The 15,755-nt window shown below is 28.3% G+C and overlaps 1 protein-coding gene across 5 annotated transcripts in view; it reads left to right on the top strand.

Moving 5' to 3' along the window:
- The window catches only part of LOC111026565 (cAMP-specific 3',5'-cyclic phosphodiesterase), a 242,857-nt gene that overhangs the window by 197,684 nt on the left and 29,418 nt on the right, over window positions 1-15,755 (top strand). For all 5 annotated transcript variants that reach the window (XM_022304667.1, XM_022304668.1, XM_022304665.1 and 2 more), the window contains one exon: window positions 14,671-14,772. In XM_022304667.1, coding sequence (XP_022160359.1) covers window positions 14,671-14,772 — 102 coding nt within the window. The remainder of the gene's footprint in view (window positions 1-14,670; window positions 14,773-15,755) is intronic.

Raw genomic sequence — 15,755 nt, 5'->3', positions numbered from 1 at the left:
GTATATTTTTAACGAAAGTTCTAATAATTAAAAACAATACTATAAGTAATGTGATATTTTGTTTCCATACTAATTATTTTGAAAATTCCATATACTGTCGTGAATCACTTTATCGTCTGCTCGCTTTCATATTAAAAACACAATTCACACCAATTATTTAGTGTACGACGAAACTGTTCTCTTCTTTATTATCTTTACAGAAATACTTTTACACTCAAATAATAATTGTAGTCCGTCAAATACAGTATACGTGCTCTACGCTTTTAACGTATATTTTACATTTCATGCGACATTAAATTCGCATAACATTTATTTGGTTTTGTTGACATTTCTAAAACAATTCAGTTTACTAGGTTGCAGGAAGTTTTTTTTTTTTTTATTTAACTGAACACACATACGTAAACACACACAATATATTCGTATTTTATACAAATTCAGTACCTATACGTAATGTTATTCACAACATTATATTTACTCTGTAATCATGGCAATGTGGTATATGTTATAACATACATTTTCGTATTTTTTTTTTAGATTTTGATCGGAAAGAATTGTTTCAAATTGATGTATGGTTTTTTTTTTGTGAAAGGCACATTTCGTGTCAATTAAAGTAGTTTCTTGTGTTATTAAACGACAATCATATGGACTTAATAGGGGTGGTTTTTTTATAATAAAATTCCTCTATACTCTTGTTGTCTTCGTCGAAGTTTTAATATTTCCATTATCGTTTTAGCGTAAACTTCGAAATCCTCTCGAACGCTCATAATAACCATGTTTGAACCTAACTTACCCACCTATATGCTCACCTATATCTGCATCTCATCGGATTTATACAACTAAACGCATTTTCTCATTAGTAAATACATAGAAAATTCAGTGAAACCGTTTATCGTTAGGCAGGAAATTCGTATTATAATAAAATATTCAAATTCCTCGTGTAGTCTTTACGCATTACAATAATGTGTCATGAATATGATAAGAGAAACCACGGTTTGGTTACAAACGGTGTAAACATACAGATTAATAATATTAATATTAAGTATAGAACCATGTGTGTAGATAGTAGAAAGATAGATAGATAGATACCTACTTGATTACAGTAATTTCTATATCACAACGATAGCAATGATATGCAGAATGGTCAGAATATGGTACATATATATAATACCTATATATTTTTTTTAAATATCAATTTGCTACAAAATTTTAACAACTTAATGAAATTGGATGAGGTAAATCTAAATATTATACATAGTATTATGTTAGCGCTCTAATCTGCCAGTGTTTTCTTTCATAGAATAAAATATAATTTTTTACTCGGATCACTGCGGTATATGGTTCACGGATAAAATTGACAACTACTGCCTGAAAACGTAAAATTAATTTGTAATTTTTAAAATTAATTTTAAAATGATATTGTTCAGATCAACACGCTCGTAATCATATTGCTCAAGCGGTTTTACATAATCATTTTTAAACACATTTTTAATTAAAATTAAGTCATATTTCTTATGGAATATCCGAATGTTTAATTTTTTTCCCACTTTATTATTAATTCGTTGAAATTATAGTTGAAGCTTGGTTTAAGATGAAACTAAGAAATATTTTAATACATTTTGTTTTTTTTTTTCGTTAATAATTAGAATTTTAAAATTGAAATATGAAATTATTATTTCAAGTTAACTAAATTATTATTTTATTATAAGGTTATTTTAAGAACGGATTAATTGAATAAATAATTACCTACCTAAGTAAACATATTTAAAAACGTACTTCCATAATATGATTCAAAGTTATCTGATAATTGATAAGTAGGTATCTTCATATTATAATAATAATATGTTGTTTTATTCAACCCAAACATGAATAGTTACCATTTGTTGTATTATTTACCATCTACGAGTATGTTTGCTTAAGTCGTATAGAATTATGTTGTTATGTGTTTGTTAATGACCTTAATGATTTATTTTTGTTGTATTCATCATGTATTGTTTTCATTCAAATATGACTTCTTGTTTCCATTAGATTAAGATATTTAATATCCCATAAAAGTTTATGACAATCTATTTAAATTACAATAAATGATTTCAGTTTTATGAGTGCACTTAGGTATTATACTTATTAGTTTTTTTTATGCGGTAAAACTTAGTGAAAAGTATTATATTTCGTAGAAGATTTGCGTAGGGTACTGAAATGTAAAAACTCGTAGCTTTTAACTTGAGCCGTATAAAAGTCGGTATAGCTGTTGGAAGTACCCAGAGTTTAAGTACGAAAAAAACGATTTAGTATAAAACAAAATCTAGGTTTAGGAGGTAGTAATAATATTTTTAGAACGAATGGTATTTATAATATAAATGCTATAAAATATTCTTATTTTTTTCAACTCCATAAACTTGTATGCTGTTTGAAACGAGTAGCAAGAGAAAAGCGTACTGTATTACCAATTTTATTTATATAAACAAATGTATAATGTTATCGTATACAACTATAGTGGCAATAGTATAATACTATATACATATTGTATGGAATAAAATAAAATAAATAATTTATATCTTACATTTTTCAAATTAAATTTTCACTTTCTATCAAAAGAAGTCTTAAAATAACACCCACGGTAGCGGTATTTTAACATTTTTTCGAATATTAAGGTTTGAAAAATATAAAAACACTTGCATCATACAAATAAATTGCCATAATAATCATCACTAAAAAATTATATTTTTATGGAAAAAACATTGTATTTTTACCGCTATATTATTATGCAGATACTCGTGTTTTGCATTCGTAAAAAAAAATCACGGACTCGGAGATTCGAAATTTATCTCTGTATTCCACCCTCTCGTCCAGCAATGTTATGACAAAATTGAAATTAAAATATGTATATATTTTTTATGGATGCAAAAATAGTTTGACTCAAGAAAGTATGCACATTTTTTACCTGGTCAAACTTCCAATCTTATTTTGCTATCTTTTACTGTGTTTTTTTAATCGTGAATCGGTCCCGAAGACCGATCCCATTTTATACACGTCTTAGTCTAAAACAAACACCTAGCTATTTTCTCTAGTATTTTTATGTACAACGATATTGGAAAATAATCAAATATTTTTTGCTCTGAAGATTTCGTGAAAAAGTGCGATATTATATAAGCAATATAATAATAATATTTAAAAAAATAAATTATTGTATCGATTTGTAATTTGTATTGCACTTTGTTCGATTGGTTCAGACTTCAGAATGGTCCATCCTAGATGGATATTGGGTCGGGCTTGGATTAAACAGTATCTAGTTATGACATATTTTAATATAATAATATGTGCATTGGGTATTTCGCTTACTATTTTTTCCAGATTTGAGTGTGTTATGTATAAAACAGAGAATGCCGGTTGCCCACTAAATATTATATTGTATATGTGTATTTATTGTAGAAATATTATCGTTCGATTATATGAACGAATTTTATTATTGGTACATTCCAATCACATGTTATGTATGTACTATATACATTTATACGCTTATAGCTATGTAATAATTCAATTTCAACTTAAGGTACACTAAAAATTAATTAGTAATATATAATTAACTAGTATTTATTATGTTAGTAGGCGCCTACTGCCTACATATTTTGTGCATGTAATGATTTATAATAATTTTCTGTATTCTTTTTTTATCTCCGATTACCGTCAATAAAATCCACTACACTGAGTTTGGGGGATTTCATTCAATTTAATCGATTTTTTTTTTTTAAATATCTTTTGAAGCATTTAATAACACTAGCTTAAAAAAATATGGTTATTTTTTAATATTTATATTGTTAGACAGACAAATACTTAAGAAAATATTTATATTGGATGGAAAAATATATATAATGGGAGCAGTTTTTACATTAAGGGATGTTGTGATTTTCATAAGTTATGAATTTCGATTCATGGTTTTGAAAAAAGAGTAACTGAATGTAGACCGAGAGTTTGATCAGGTAAAAACGCTTTTTATTGATATGTAGTGATTTCTCATTTTAATACTTTGTATAGATATGATTTTGGTTTAATTCGTTTTATTTATCATCATGTATGATACTGTAATATTATATAATAATATTATGTATCATTTTTTAAAAGTATTATCTTATATCATACTTAGACTATGTGGCCAAGTTGTTACTACCAAAGAAATATCTGAAAACCGATTAATAAGTTTCGGCTCTTATAGTAAATTATTTATGTATTAAAATTTAATTATTATTATTGAAATTATTATTTACTACAGATAATCTAAGTATTTATACAAAACAATACCTAGATAAATGTGAACTTATAAAATATCTTATATACATTAAGTGTTGTAATATTGAAGAAATACATTTTTAGTTTATTTATAATAAAAACTAAATGTCATTTAATATGTAAATCCTTTAAGTAACTCCTTGCATTTTTAGAATTCTTTTTTCTTTAATTAATATTTAATATTCCCCAGTGCAATTGTAATAGGAACTACTCTCGAGGGATTATGGAAATTAATACCTACATATTATAAATAAAATATCAGAATCTTTTAATTATTGTTTTAATTTTGCTGCACATGTCCGACATAAGGATCCTAGTTTTGTTTTATAAAACTAATGGGTTTATCCTTTCTTTCGAATTACAACAAATTAATAAATCAGAAATTCAGAACAGACTGAACATATAATCTAGTGATTATGAAACATTCAATTTTAACGTTTACTTGAAGCGAACTTTTCAAATCAATGGTCAACTATTATTCCATGGTATAATATATCCAAGAACTAGAATGCAGTTATCGTTAATACAATAAAATTCTATGAGTATTCCTATATGTTGTTGATTTGCTCGTACCAGCTACTACCTCGTATTGTGTATCATATTTCCCTTGTAATGTCTGATTTAATCATTAACTTTGTTAGGTGTATGTATTCAGTGTTTATTATATATATAGTACATTAGTGCCTATAATAGATATACACTTGTGTACGTATGGCACTAGAAAAACAATTTGTACGATTATTATTTTATTGTGATTTCTATTACAAAAAAATTAGTACGACTCAATTTATTTCGTAGTATTATTTTTTGATGATCCTTCGATTTTTGAGTACCCGGTCTTAATATTTACAGTTATATTCTCATTGGTATTAAACGATAAATGGCTGTTGTTTGTAAAATATATCATCACCACTGTCATTGTAAATAATAACGATACAAACATAAACACTACAAATCGTTATTTGATACATATTTTTTCTTTTAAATTAAGTATCGATTCACGATACATTTAAATAATGTAAATAATTTAAAAATGTTATGTACCTATAATATTATTAAAGTCGTCCATTTATAATACGAAATCCCCGGTGTCTTGGAATTAAAATCAGCCAAGTAGCACGTAAAACAGAAGTTGGTAATTTATACAAGTTGGCAGATGTGTCAGATTCGTGTTCGCTTTTTTATTCGTGAATAAAATATGGCCTCTTTTTAGCCTAGCCAATGTTGAATATATATATTCAGATCAGTAGGTACGCCATTTTTTTTATACCTCTCTTGGATTTTAATATACATTCTAAAATGCCTGTCGACCGATATTATGTAGCTCGCTTCTGCAATAATTATAAATAATATTTTTACATAGTGTGACCAAGATGATAAATTACTTTACGGAAAAATAATTTTTAAATATGGTGTACCATACCAATGCCACTAGTAATATGTAACACAAATTTTAAATTTTATTAATCTGATACATGTACTGTACTCATATGTACAACAAACCACCAGCTAGTATTATAATCATATACAATAGTACGTAATTATAAAACGTGATATGATAATAATATAAACATTTGGTGAATATTTCAAGTATCTAGAATTTGTTTTTGAATTTCGGTAAAGTAAGAAAATCAATTTTGTCAAAATCTGCAGGTTTTGCTTAAAAATTCTTCTTTTTTCCCAATTGTTAAAAAACTACTAAGAATTGTCTTATTTTTGATTCTCCAAGGAACTAACTAGATTCAATGCACTAACAGAAAAGATATTCAAGTTGAATGTCTAAACATTTTTACTGTTCATAAAGTAAAAAGAATCATTGTAAAATCAATATATTCGCGATCTTTTCTCTTATAATCTCAAAGTTATGTATTTTTTCAGCTACCTAGTTGTTATTTATTTATCAGTTTTTTTTTTTGTAACATTTGCTATAGTTTATATCATAATCTAAAAATATATTATAATGTAACCTTTATGAAAGTTTTTAACGTAAAATCTTAAAGTTTTTAAAGTATAAATTGTTTTATTATTCACATTTTTAAATATGTACCTATACAATATACAAATATATAGAACAAGCGCACTTAATTAAATTGTTTCTAGTTATAAATAATTTCAAAAAAATATATAATGAAGCTGATTGGGTTCAAGAAAAATAAATATTTAACCACTTAATAATTTTATAACGAAGACTTTATAAATTATAATGAATTTTCGCTGTATTATCTGATTTTCGGTGAGGGCGAATCAATAAAAACTTTATGTAATTCTCAAGGAAATTATAAAATTGTGTAAAAAGGTTACAATTGTTTGATTTAAAAAATGCTAACTAACACCTACAACTGACAACCCACGTTTATCACAAACGGAACTGAAGGGTAGAAAACGCATACATAAATTATTATTTTTTTCGTGAACAAAAAAATGAATAACATTTTTACATTGGATGATTTAATTTATATGAGATTACCGACATTTATTTTAATTCTCTGCCCGGTCTTCTTTTTTTAAATTCGTTCGCGCTCACATAATTAGACAAGACGTATACACCACCACTGGGCGTTTGAAGTTTTTAACAAAAATATTTATATTGTGCGTAATAATTTGGAGCTCAGATACAGAGAACGCTGACTATAATAAAATACACAGTAGTAATGCTGTCAAAACATAAACTTTATATTAAAAGACTACACTAAATAGGGTTTTGTTTTGATGCGTTTCTCGCTTGCCGAGGCAGGTAACATTAGTTGTATAAGACGTGGGTATGCTGAGTACACACGGGGTAGAATACAGGGATGTTATATTATAAAATAATTGTAATGTATAGTTTAGACTTATGCACTCACCCAGGTTGGCCCAACCCGTGGCCCTCGAGGGATTTTTGCCCCCCCCCCCCCCGCCCGTGGAACAGATAATATGTACACATAAAGCAGCAGTATATTATGTTGCTGGTAATAAAATATACAAATAAATTATATAATTATAATACATTTTTTTTTCTTTTGACGGCCCTCAGTATTTGCACGAATGTATACATTGACCCCCCCAACTACAAAATGTAGGACCACCTTTCCCTAACTTAATCCTGACTATGTAATTGATTTTTTTTTATGAACATTCGCATACAATTTAATACAACAAAAATAATACAAATATATCAAAAATAACATTCCAACATATTTATTGGTTGACATATAATAATATGTAATAATAATTCACCACTTATTTCTCGTGCTGTGCGCAGTAAAAAATTCTGCAGTAGGTACAATAAAGAGGATATTCGTACTTTTAAGTTTTAACACCTATTGCATGTCCAATGTCCAAAATAAAAAATGATACAACGATAAATAATTATTATTCAATTATTTTTAAGAAGATACGACATGTTTATTATAATGACAAATACCATATAATGTATCTAGACAACAATGGTCGATGTTTGATTTTCATTCATCAGATATGATTTGAACTCTGTAGACCTGATAGTCTAAGGTTTGCTTTCTACTTGGAGCTAGGTACCTACACTTGAAATATAATGTTTTGTATCTTGAAAAGTAGATGTATATTATACTATGGTAATTAGTAACAGCTGTTTATGTTTCTTATGTATTTATAATAATAATATTTTAAAATTAACATTAATTCATATCATAATATATAAAGGGTGGCTTGATGAGACGTGGTCGTACGCTCAATCTGTGGAAATAGTCTGAGTGTACGACCGGCCGGCTTTGCTAGCTCCCGGATGGGTGACCAACCGGATTTTTAGCAACATATGCTTGCAACACATAAACAAACACGTCTTACGACCCTACTAACATACAAACCTAATAAAAAAAAATATATTTACAAAAAAAACTCCTATCGTACCACCCCACACCCAGTGGTCTCTAATTCTCTCTATGTTGCAGAGGGTTCCCCTAAAAAAAAAAAATATATTTATATATAATATTATATAGGTTAGTTTACGATATATGTATGTAACATTATAATCGTATAGGACTAATACAAAACGTCATTGGTGGACTTATTTACTGTTTGTGTCAATGGCGCACGCCATAATATTCCTCGTATGTGTGTGTGTGTGTGTGTGTGTGTGTGCGTGTGTGTGTGTGTGTATGTCCATGTGTCTCTGTATAGGAAACATAATTTAATGCCGTAGTCGTAGTTAAAAATACATAAACTCATGGCGCGTAGTTACGAGCCGCTTGTTTTGTTTTTCCCTCCAACTAGAGTTACATAATATTTTGAATGTCATTTGTGTATAATGCCAGTCGAATGTGCTGTAGTACGTAATGTAGTATAATATGTATCTATTATACTATGTATGCACGTATATATCTGTGTGTGTGTGTGTGTGTGTGTGTGCCTTGTATAATATATATATATATGAGTACGAGGAACAGGAAGAAAATTGCTGCGCAACCGGATGTAAGCATACTCGTACTGTGTATAATATGAATCTACTCATCTCATCATTGCACATCGTATTTTATTCTGTTCGTATCCGTATACAATACACATTATAATATATTGTACCAGCAACATGCTTGAAGATCCATTAATATTTAAATATTATTTTATAGTTTTCGAATGTGATCTGTCGAACGTGAGCCGTTTTTTCTACACACACACATACAGTATATAATATGATATATTTTAATATTTATATTCGTATGTCTAGCAAAAATGTTCCAAAATATAATATTAATATTGTTTGTCGTCGCTGCGGTGAAACGGTTCGAATTACTCTTGACCCCAACGCACGATATGTCCTTATACCGACGTTAGTTAAATAAACGTACTCCGTAAATAGACGATTCTATTAAATACATTATGCATGTTATTCTAACGTATAATATTATTATAATTATTATGTCTGTCTAAGCGATCTATATTTTAGAGCCCGATTGCACGCCCTTACCACGCCCCGTTTAGTGTCGTTAGGTCAAATATTATTTATGACCTGTGCTCGTGTGTCTGTCTCTGGCATGCAACTCGGAAGCATTTTTTCCTATAATGCGTATCCCGTCTTTTGAGTAATTATATTGTTTTTGAATAAAGCAGGTATTTAACAATGCATTCTGGGAAAAAAATTATTTCCCCTCCGCGTTATAATATTCTACCCCACTGCAGTCATTGTTTTAATAACCATCGAATAATACCTAATCTATTAACTTTGAAATGTCAAATATAGCAACCTAATAATTTTTTTAAATATTTATTTAAAAATAAATCCAGTTTAGATTTAATATTGGCATATTTCACAGTGATAATATTACTACCTATTTTATAGTATACGAATTCTACATATGGAAATTATTAAACCGGTGACATTCAATAACTTTAGAGTTCCTTATGTTTTGTTCACGGGTAACGTTTACGAGACCTGTAATGACGACCGTTCTGCATCGTTCTGCGGTTGTGTAAATTTGTTTATCAAAGTGTATACCTCGAATGAGCATAATATTACTATTTGTTACATTCTTATATCTATAATAATATGTCTCGATATATGCAGCTATTTTAATAGACAAACTCGCCGGTTTCGGTAAAAGCTTATAAAAAACGACCGTATCGAGTCATATCGCTCCTCAACATTTTATTATTAATAAGTCGCAGGTGTAATCGAAAGTTACGACAAAACGTAAATATAATTTCAGATGCATCAAACGGGTACTCGTGATGTAGACGATAAAATGGTTTCGTATATTTTATGTACATTGTGTGTAGGTGCAAATAATATGTGTATAGTTTGCGCCGATATTTGTTTGTATTTCTATATATTTCTCTGTAGCTCCCAAAACGTCATGGAACCCATCAAACTTTTAATCTGAATCTCGAAACGTTTTACACAATCGCGCACGCGCACACCCACATCCGTGCATGTATTATAGAACACAAAAATCACATTTCCAGCACAATACACGCCGCCGGAGAGATTGAAAGTTCAATAGAAACGTTTTGAATTACTCTGAGCGAGATGATATTGTTTGTAGTACCATATATATTATAATTTATAATGTCGAGCGTGAGACGAACTTAATTCCCAAATGAATTAACAAAACAATTTAAATGTATTATGATATGTTTGATAATGTTATATCACATGCATACCTATACATATATTTTAAATGACGAGCATCCGATTAATATTGTATATGCGCAAAACTATGAGAATCGTTTTTGCGCACATAAACCTCCCTGGGAATCGACGACCAATACCGTAGAATCAAATAACTTAAAATTTATAGGTCATCGATGCAGTAACTTATAGTATATATATTTATATGTCAGTGTCCACTATTTAAATTCAACAAGTTAATTTTGTTTTCCGATGCGTAGTTGAAGCGTCTGATCTAAAAGCGTATTTATTCATCACCTTTTACCGATCTCAAAAGTTAAATTTAATGTTTACAAAATTTATTATGGAAGCCAAATATACTATTAAGATTTTCCCTTTCCAGCTATTGGTGTAGAGTTTATAACATTGTAAGAAATTGTTTATTATTTTTAATTTTTAAATGATTTCGAATTTTTATATTTTTCATTCATCGACCACATTACAATAATTATTCATGTTTTTCAATAAACAGTGCTTATTATGTTATTACGTGCTTCAAAATTGTAATCAATTGCTAGATATTAAAAATAGCCTGTACGAAATTAAGTTATAAAAACTAGAAGTTACTCTTATTTCGACCTTTACCAAAATAGCATGCGGAATAAATTCTCATAAATAAATATTCTAAATTTACAAACTCGACCCAGCCGAATAGGGCTCGCCTGGTTAGGACCTTAAGAGGACGTGTGTGTTTGAATTTTAAAGAGAGTTATGAGTATTTTAAGTTATACAAACAATTTACAATTTTTAAATACTCATAACTCGCTTTAAAATTAAAATATAATAAAAAGCCCAGGAGAAGCCCTCCGTAATAATTTTACCTTTAATTTTAATAAGAGATCAATTCTCTCTAGTTTTTAAACTAACAATGCTAAGCGTGATCTGCTGAATGAAAAATTTGATTTGTTACGCTCTTGTAAGACGGAGACAACACTTGCGGCTAGAACGTGCTCTTAAAAAGTTTAAACTATGTACCTATCTTACTCGTATGTGCTTTATAAATATGTTAGTTGTGAAGTTATTCATTTACATAAAATATTAGGAAACCTGTAATCTTATAAAATATATTTTATGAGTAATAACTAAGAACACCAAAAAAAAGTATGGTGAAATATTATGTATTGTGTTCAATAGTAGGTATAATCTATTATAGCTTATTAAAATTATATTACATTAAACAAAATGTATGAGGGGCCTACTAGAACTCTTGCGTAAAATAATATGGAAATAACGGTACCATTTGAATGTAACAATCTAAAAATCAATATTTGAGCTGTAGGTACAATTTAAAAAAGTGGCTATATAATCTTACAACTATAGGGACTGGCTTTTCAATTTGGCTATAACCCTGCTACGCTTACCTCTTGCCAATTATTAGAGTAAAAAGTCTAAGATAAAGAATTTTAAGATTCAGATTTAATTAAAATCTAATTATCTAATAAACATATTTTTAACACATTTTTTAATTTTAATTCATGGTTGCTTTGTTTCTATATATATTGTTTATGTATATTTTATGCGTACAGTGTGCAGATTTTCGTGGTACATGTAGAAAATGTAATAATTATAAAAGCGGAAAAGTGTGTAACTGTTCTGCCGTTCAGTTTTAGGCTTCGTGTTTTCCTTCTTCCTTGTCATTGAATAGATAAATGTAATGTGTTAAATACTTAAATTTGAATTCAACGATAAATCATTGAATACGAAAACCAATTTTGAGCGAAAACGCAACTTATTCTGTCTGTTAGCCTGTAATAATAAATAATATATTTCATAATACGAAGTGTTTTTGATGTTGCTATTAAAATTATTTATTTTACTAATAGTATAATAATTACGGTAGGTAAAATATTGGCCGAAAAAATTGTATTTATTATATTTTTTAAATTTAAGTACAGTGGTCGCCGCTTAATGTAATCACTTTGGTACGGGACATGACTGATAACGTAATCCGATTGATAACGCTAAACGAAAGTTAAAAAAGTTATAAAAAATAATAAAACCTGCGTTACATATGTAAGTATAAATTTGAAATTTATAATTTCAAAAAATAAAATAAAACATAAATAAATATGTATAATATGTACGGATGCATACAAACGCGATACTGGTCGACGGGCAGCGACGGTACTGTCTCAATGCTGTACGAACGAAAGGTAGATATGTGATGTCAATGTGTATACTGTATAGACTATAGACATTTATATCTATATTATGAGACATTTGGAGAAAACTTTGATTGTATGTTACAAAATGATGATTTTATGACCTCAAACTGATAATATTATGCGGCGTATTGATTACAATAGCCGACATAATTTACACGTCATATAAGTATACATCTGGCCCGTACTTATATTTTTCGATAACAATAAACGTTTGATGACATTAACCGTGATTATAATAAGCGGCGACCAGTGTATCAATATTGTGTATAATATTTACTTAACAAATTCTTCAAACAAAAAAAATATTGTGATTTAGGTAGGTACATTCAGCTGTTTCTTTTAAATTCAGATGTTAACAAGTTATAATAAACCTCGTGTTAAACTTGTAAGCTTTTTGACCTAGTGAACATTTACAGATAAACAATCAAATGATTATCTGAGGAAAGGCGGATTGACTTTTTATTAATCTTGATAGTTTGAAAAATATATTAACACTAACAATGATACTGAGCATTTTTAATTTCGACCTAACCAGAGTACCGACTAGATCCAGTTTTCTACCAGAAACCTCCACCAATGTTGATACTTTGAGTATTTTTTCTACTAGAAAAAAGTGACTTCAGACACTTTATAAACACGAACAAAAACATAGATCATTATTAAATCAATACATTCATCGCTTTACTCAGAATCTAATAACGAAAAGAAGCTTTAGGTAATGATTACCATTTTGCAGATTACGCGAAATGATGAAAATATAATAATATTTACATCGCATTCTAATTTTTTTTTCTTTTTGAAGTATCATTATGTTTATTATTACTATTATTACATAACGCGTATTAATATTCAAAACTTTCATTTTATTTTCTTGTAACCAGGCACAGCCTAAAAGCATTTTCTTTCCTAATACTCTTGGGAGTTAGTTAACCTGACTTCCCACCAGTTTTCTTTTAAACCGTCTTTTCCTCGTCCACCCACTTTCTTCTATCGCATGTTTGATAATGGAACTATATAAAAAAAAATGTGTGATATTTATGGGGGAAAAAAAGGATATTTTATATAATTTGTTTACACCGCATTAAATTGCCTTTTGTGAGTTATTTATCACTTGGTATAATAAATCTGTATGATTTGTAATGTAATAATTAAGTGATTGGTTTTATTGTTTTTACTATCACATAAGTAGTATAATTACATTTCGTTGGCATACTTCACATATTATATTATTATACAACATAACAAATACCTATAATATATTTAAATTATTGTATGCATATAGTATACTATATTGTATGTATTTGTACGTTGAGGATTCAAACAATAAAATATATTTTAATGTACAAATCCAAATTGTATGCAGGTGCATGTAGTTTATATAGTTTATAACTACTAAACATGTCGGGACTTGATATTGGTCGAGTCTGTCGAATACTATGTCGAGTACTTCAGCCACAAATATATAACTATTAAAGAAACGTTCCTACAAATAATTTAGTGTAATACCTTCGCCCATGTGTAAATTTTATAACACATTACGTTTTCTATAGAATCGTGAGAATTATTTTTCATTGGTTCAGAGAAAACAAAAGATCTTTTTGCATACCTAACTATAAATAGAATTTATGAAATAATACTATACCTATAGATCGTATTTTATCAATTATATTGTGTAGGTTTATAAATCGTTATTTAAAAATACTCCAAGTCTAAAAATCTTCCAGTTATCAATTATTAGTACATATTACACAATATTATTCATATAAATATTAGCTGTAAAAATGTATTTGAACGTTAGTGTTGAACTTTGTATGCCGATCAAAACTATTCTCGTGAAATGTGATACACGTGGAGTTTGTGGTTACATTGTGTTTAGGAACCTATGGAAAAATGTTTATTGCTTTCGCCTTACAATTACATGTTATTATATGCATACTCAATTTTAATAAAACGAATTAAAATCGTTTATCCGTGCTTAGTTGATTCAGCTTATCTGCAGTTTCCATCTTATTTTTAACAATAAGTTATATTATTAAGCTACCTCGGGGTTTGGACTTTTGTATCCACTCAAAGTAATCATGTGTTTTTTTTATATTTTTCTAGCCATGGCGAAGATCTCATCGTTACACCGTTTGCACAAATACTGGCGAGCCTCCGAAGCGTCCGCAACAATTTCTTGAGCCTCACCAATGTACCATCACAAAAGTGAGTATCAAAAACAAATTTATTTTTTCAACCATTGAACTCATATAAAATTAAGTATGAACAGCTAGACTGCTAGAGCATTAGTTATTAGTTGAGTGGTTACTATAGTCATTGCAATAGGTAAATACTTCTCCCAAATAGTTGCTCGCATTTTTTGTATTTTTGTTTACAATACTCCTCCTGTATTTTAAAATAATATTATAACCTAACCTTAAATAAGTAAAAGGTATAATAAAATAACTTAACATGTACAGAACTTCTAGCATTCCATAATTCTGTTATTTACATAGGTACATATGTATTTATAATACCAAGTCGTTTGGTTAATGATGTTTAATGCGACTGACATCAATTCTGTATTCAGCAGCTGTAGGAATTTAGTGTTAACATGACCACTTATAGTTGTTCTTCGTGGTGGGATTCAGATACAGTATCATTTGATTTCATTAATCCATTTAATTTTTAGGTCCAAGTAAGATATTTTTAAAAGCCAACTTGTGTTTGTCATAGTTTGAAATAATAGATTCTGAGTAACTTAAATGTTGTCTAGACTTGAAGGCTACAAAGTATATAGTTTATATCCATAATAAGTCTATCGTATACCATATTTCGAGCAAAGTGAATTATGAAGAGTGAATAGTTTGATATTATAATAGTATTTTACTTTTTAATTTGAGTTTAGAGTTACTACTGACCAGTGACGAAAAATAAACCAAAACATTTGTCTTGATTTTGTTACAATTTGCATTTTTTTTTTTTTTTTGGTGATTATTACGATGATCCCAAGTAAGCTTAAAATCTAGGATATCTGTATATACAAATTGAAAATTAAAATATAAAAATATATATTATACATTATGAAATATAATTTCTCTTCCTGTTTTTTTACTTAAACTTGTAGCATTATTCATACTGGTACGTAAGTTAAAAATTGTGTTTTATTTTTATTTAAAATAATTTTAAAATGTTTCTCATATTTTTTA

The sequence above is a fragment of the Myzus persicae genome, unplaced genomic scaffold, assembly GCF_001856785.1.
Source record: "Myzus persicae strain clone G006 unplaced genomic scaffold, MPER_G0061.0, whole genome shotgun sequence".
NCBI classification, from domain to species: domain Eukaryota; kingdom Metazoa; phylum Arthropoda; class Insecta; order Hemiptera; family Aphididae; genus Myzus; species Myzus persicae.
Note: the sequence above shows the minus strand (reverse complement) of the source record. Positions and strands in the feature narration are given on the sequence as shown.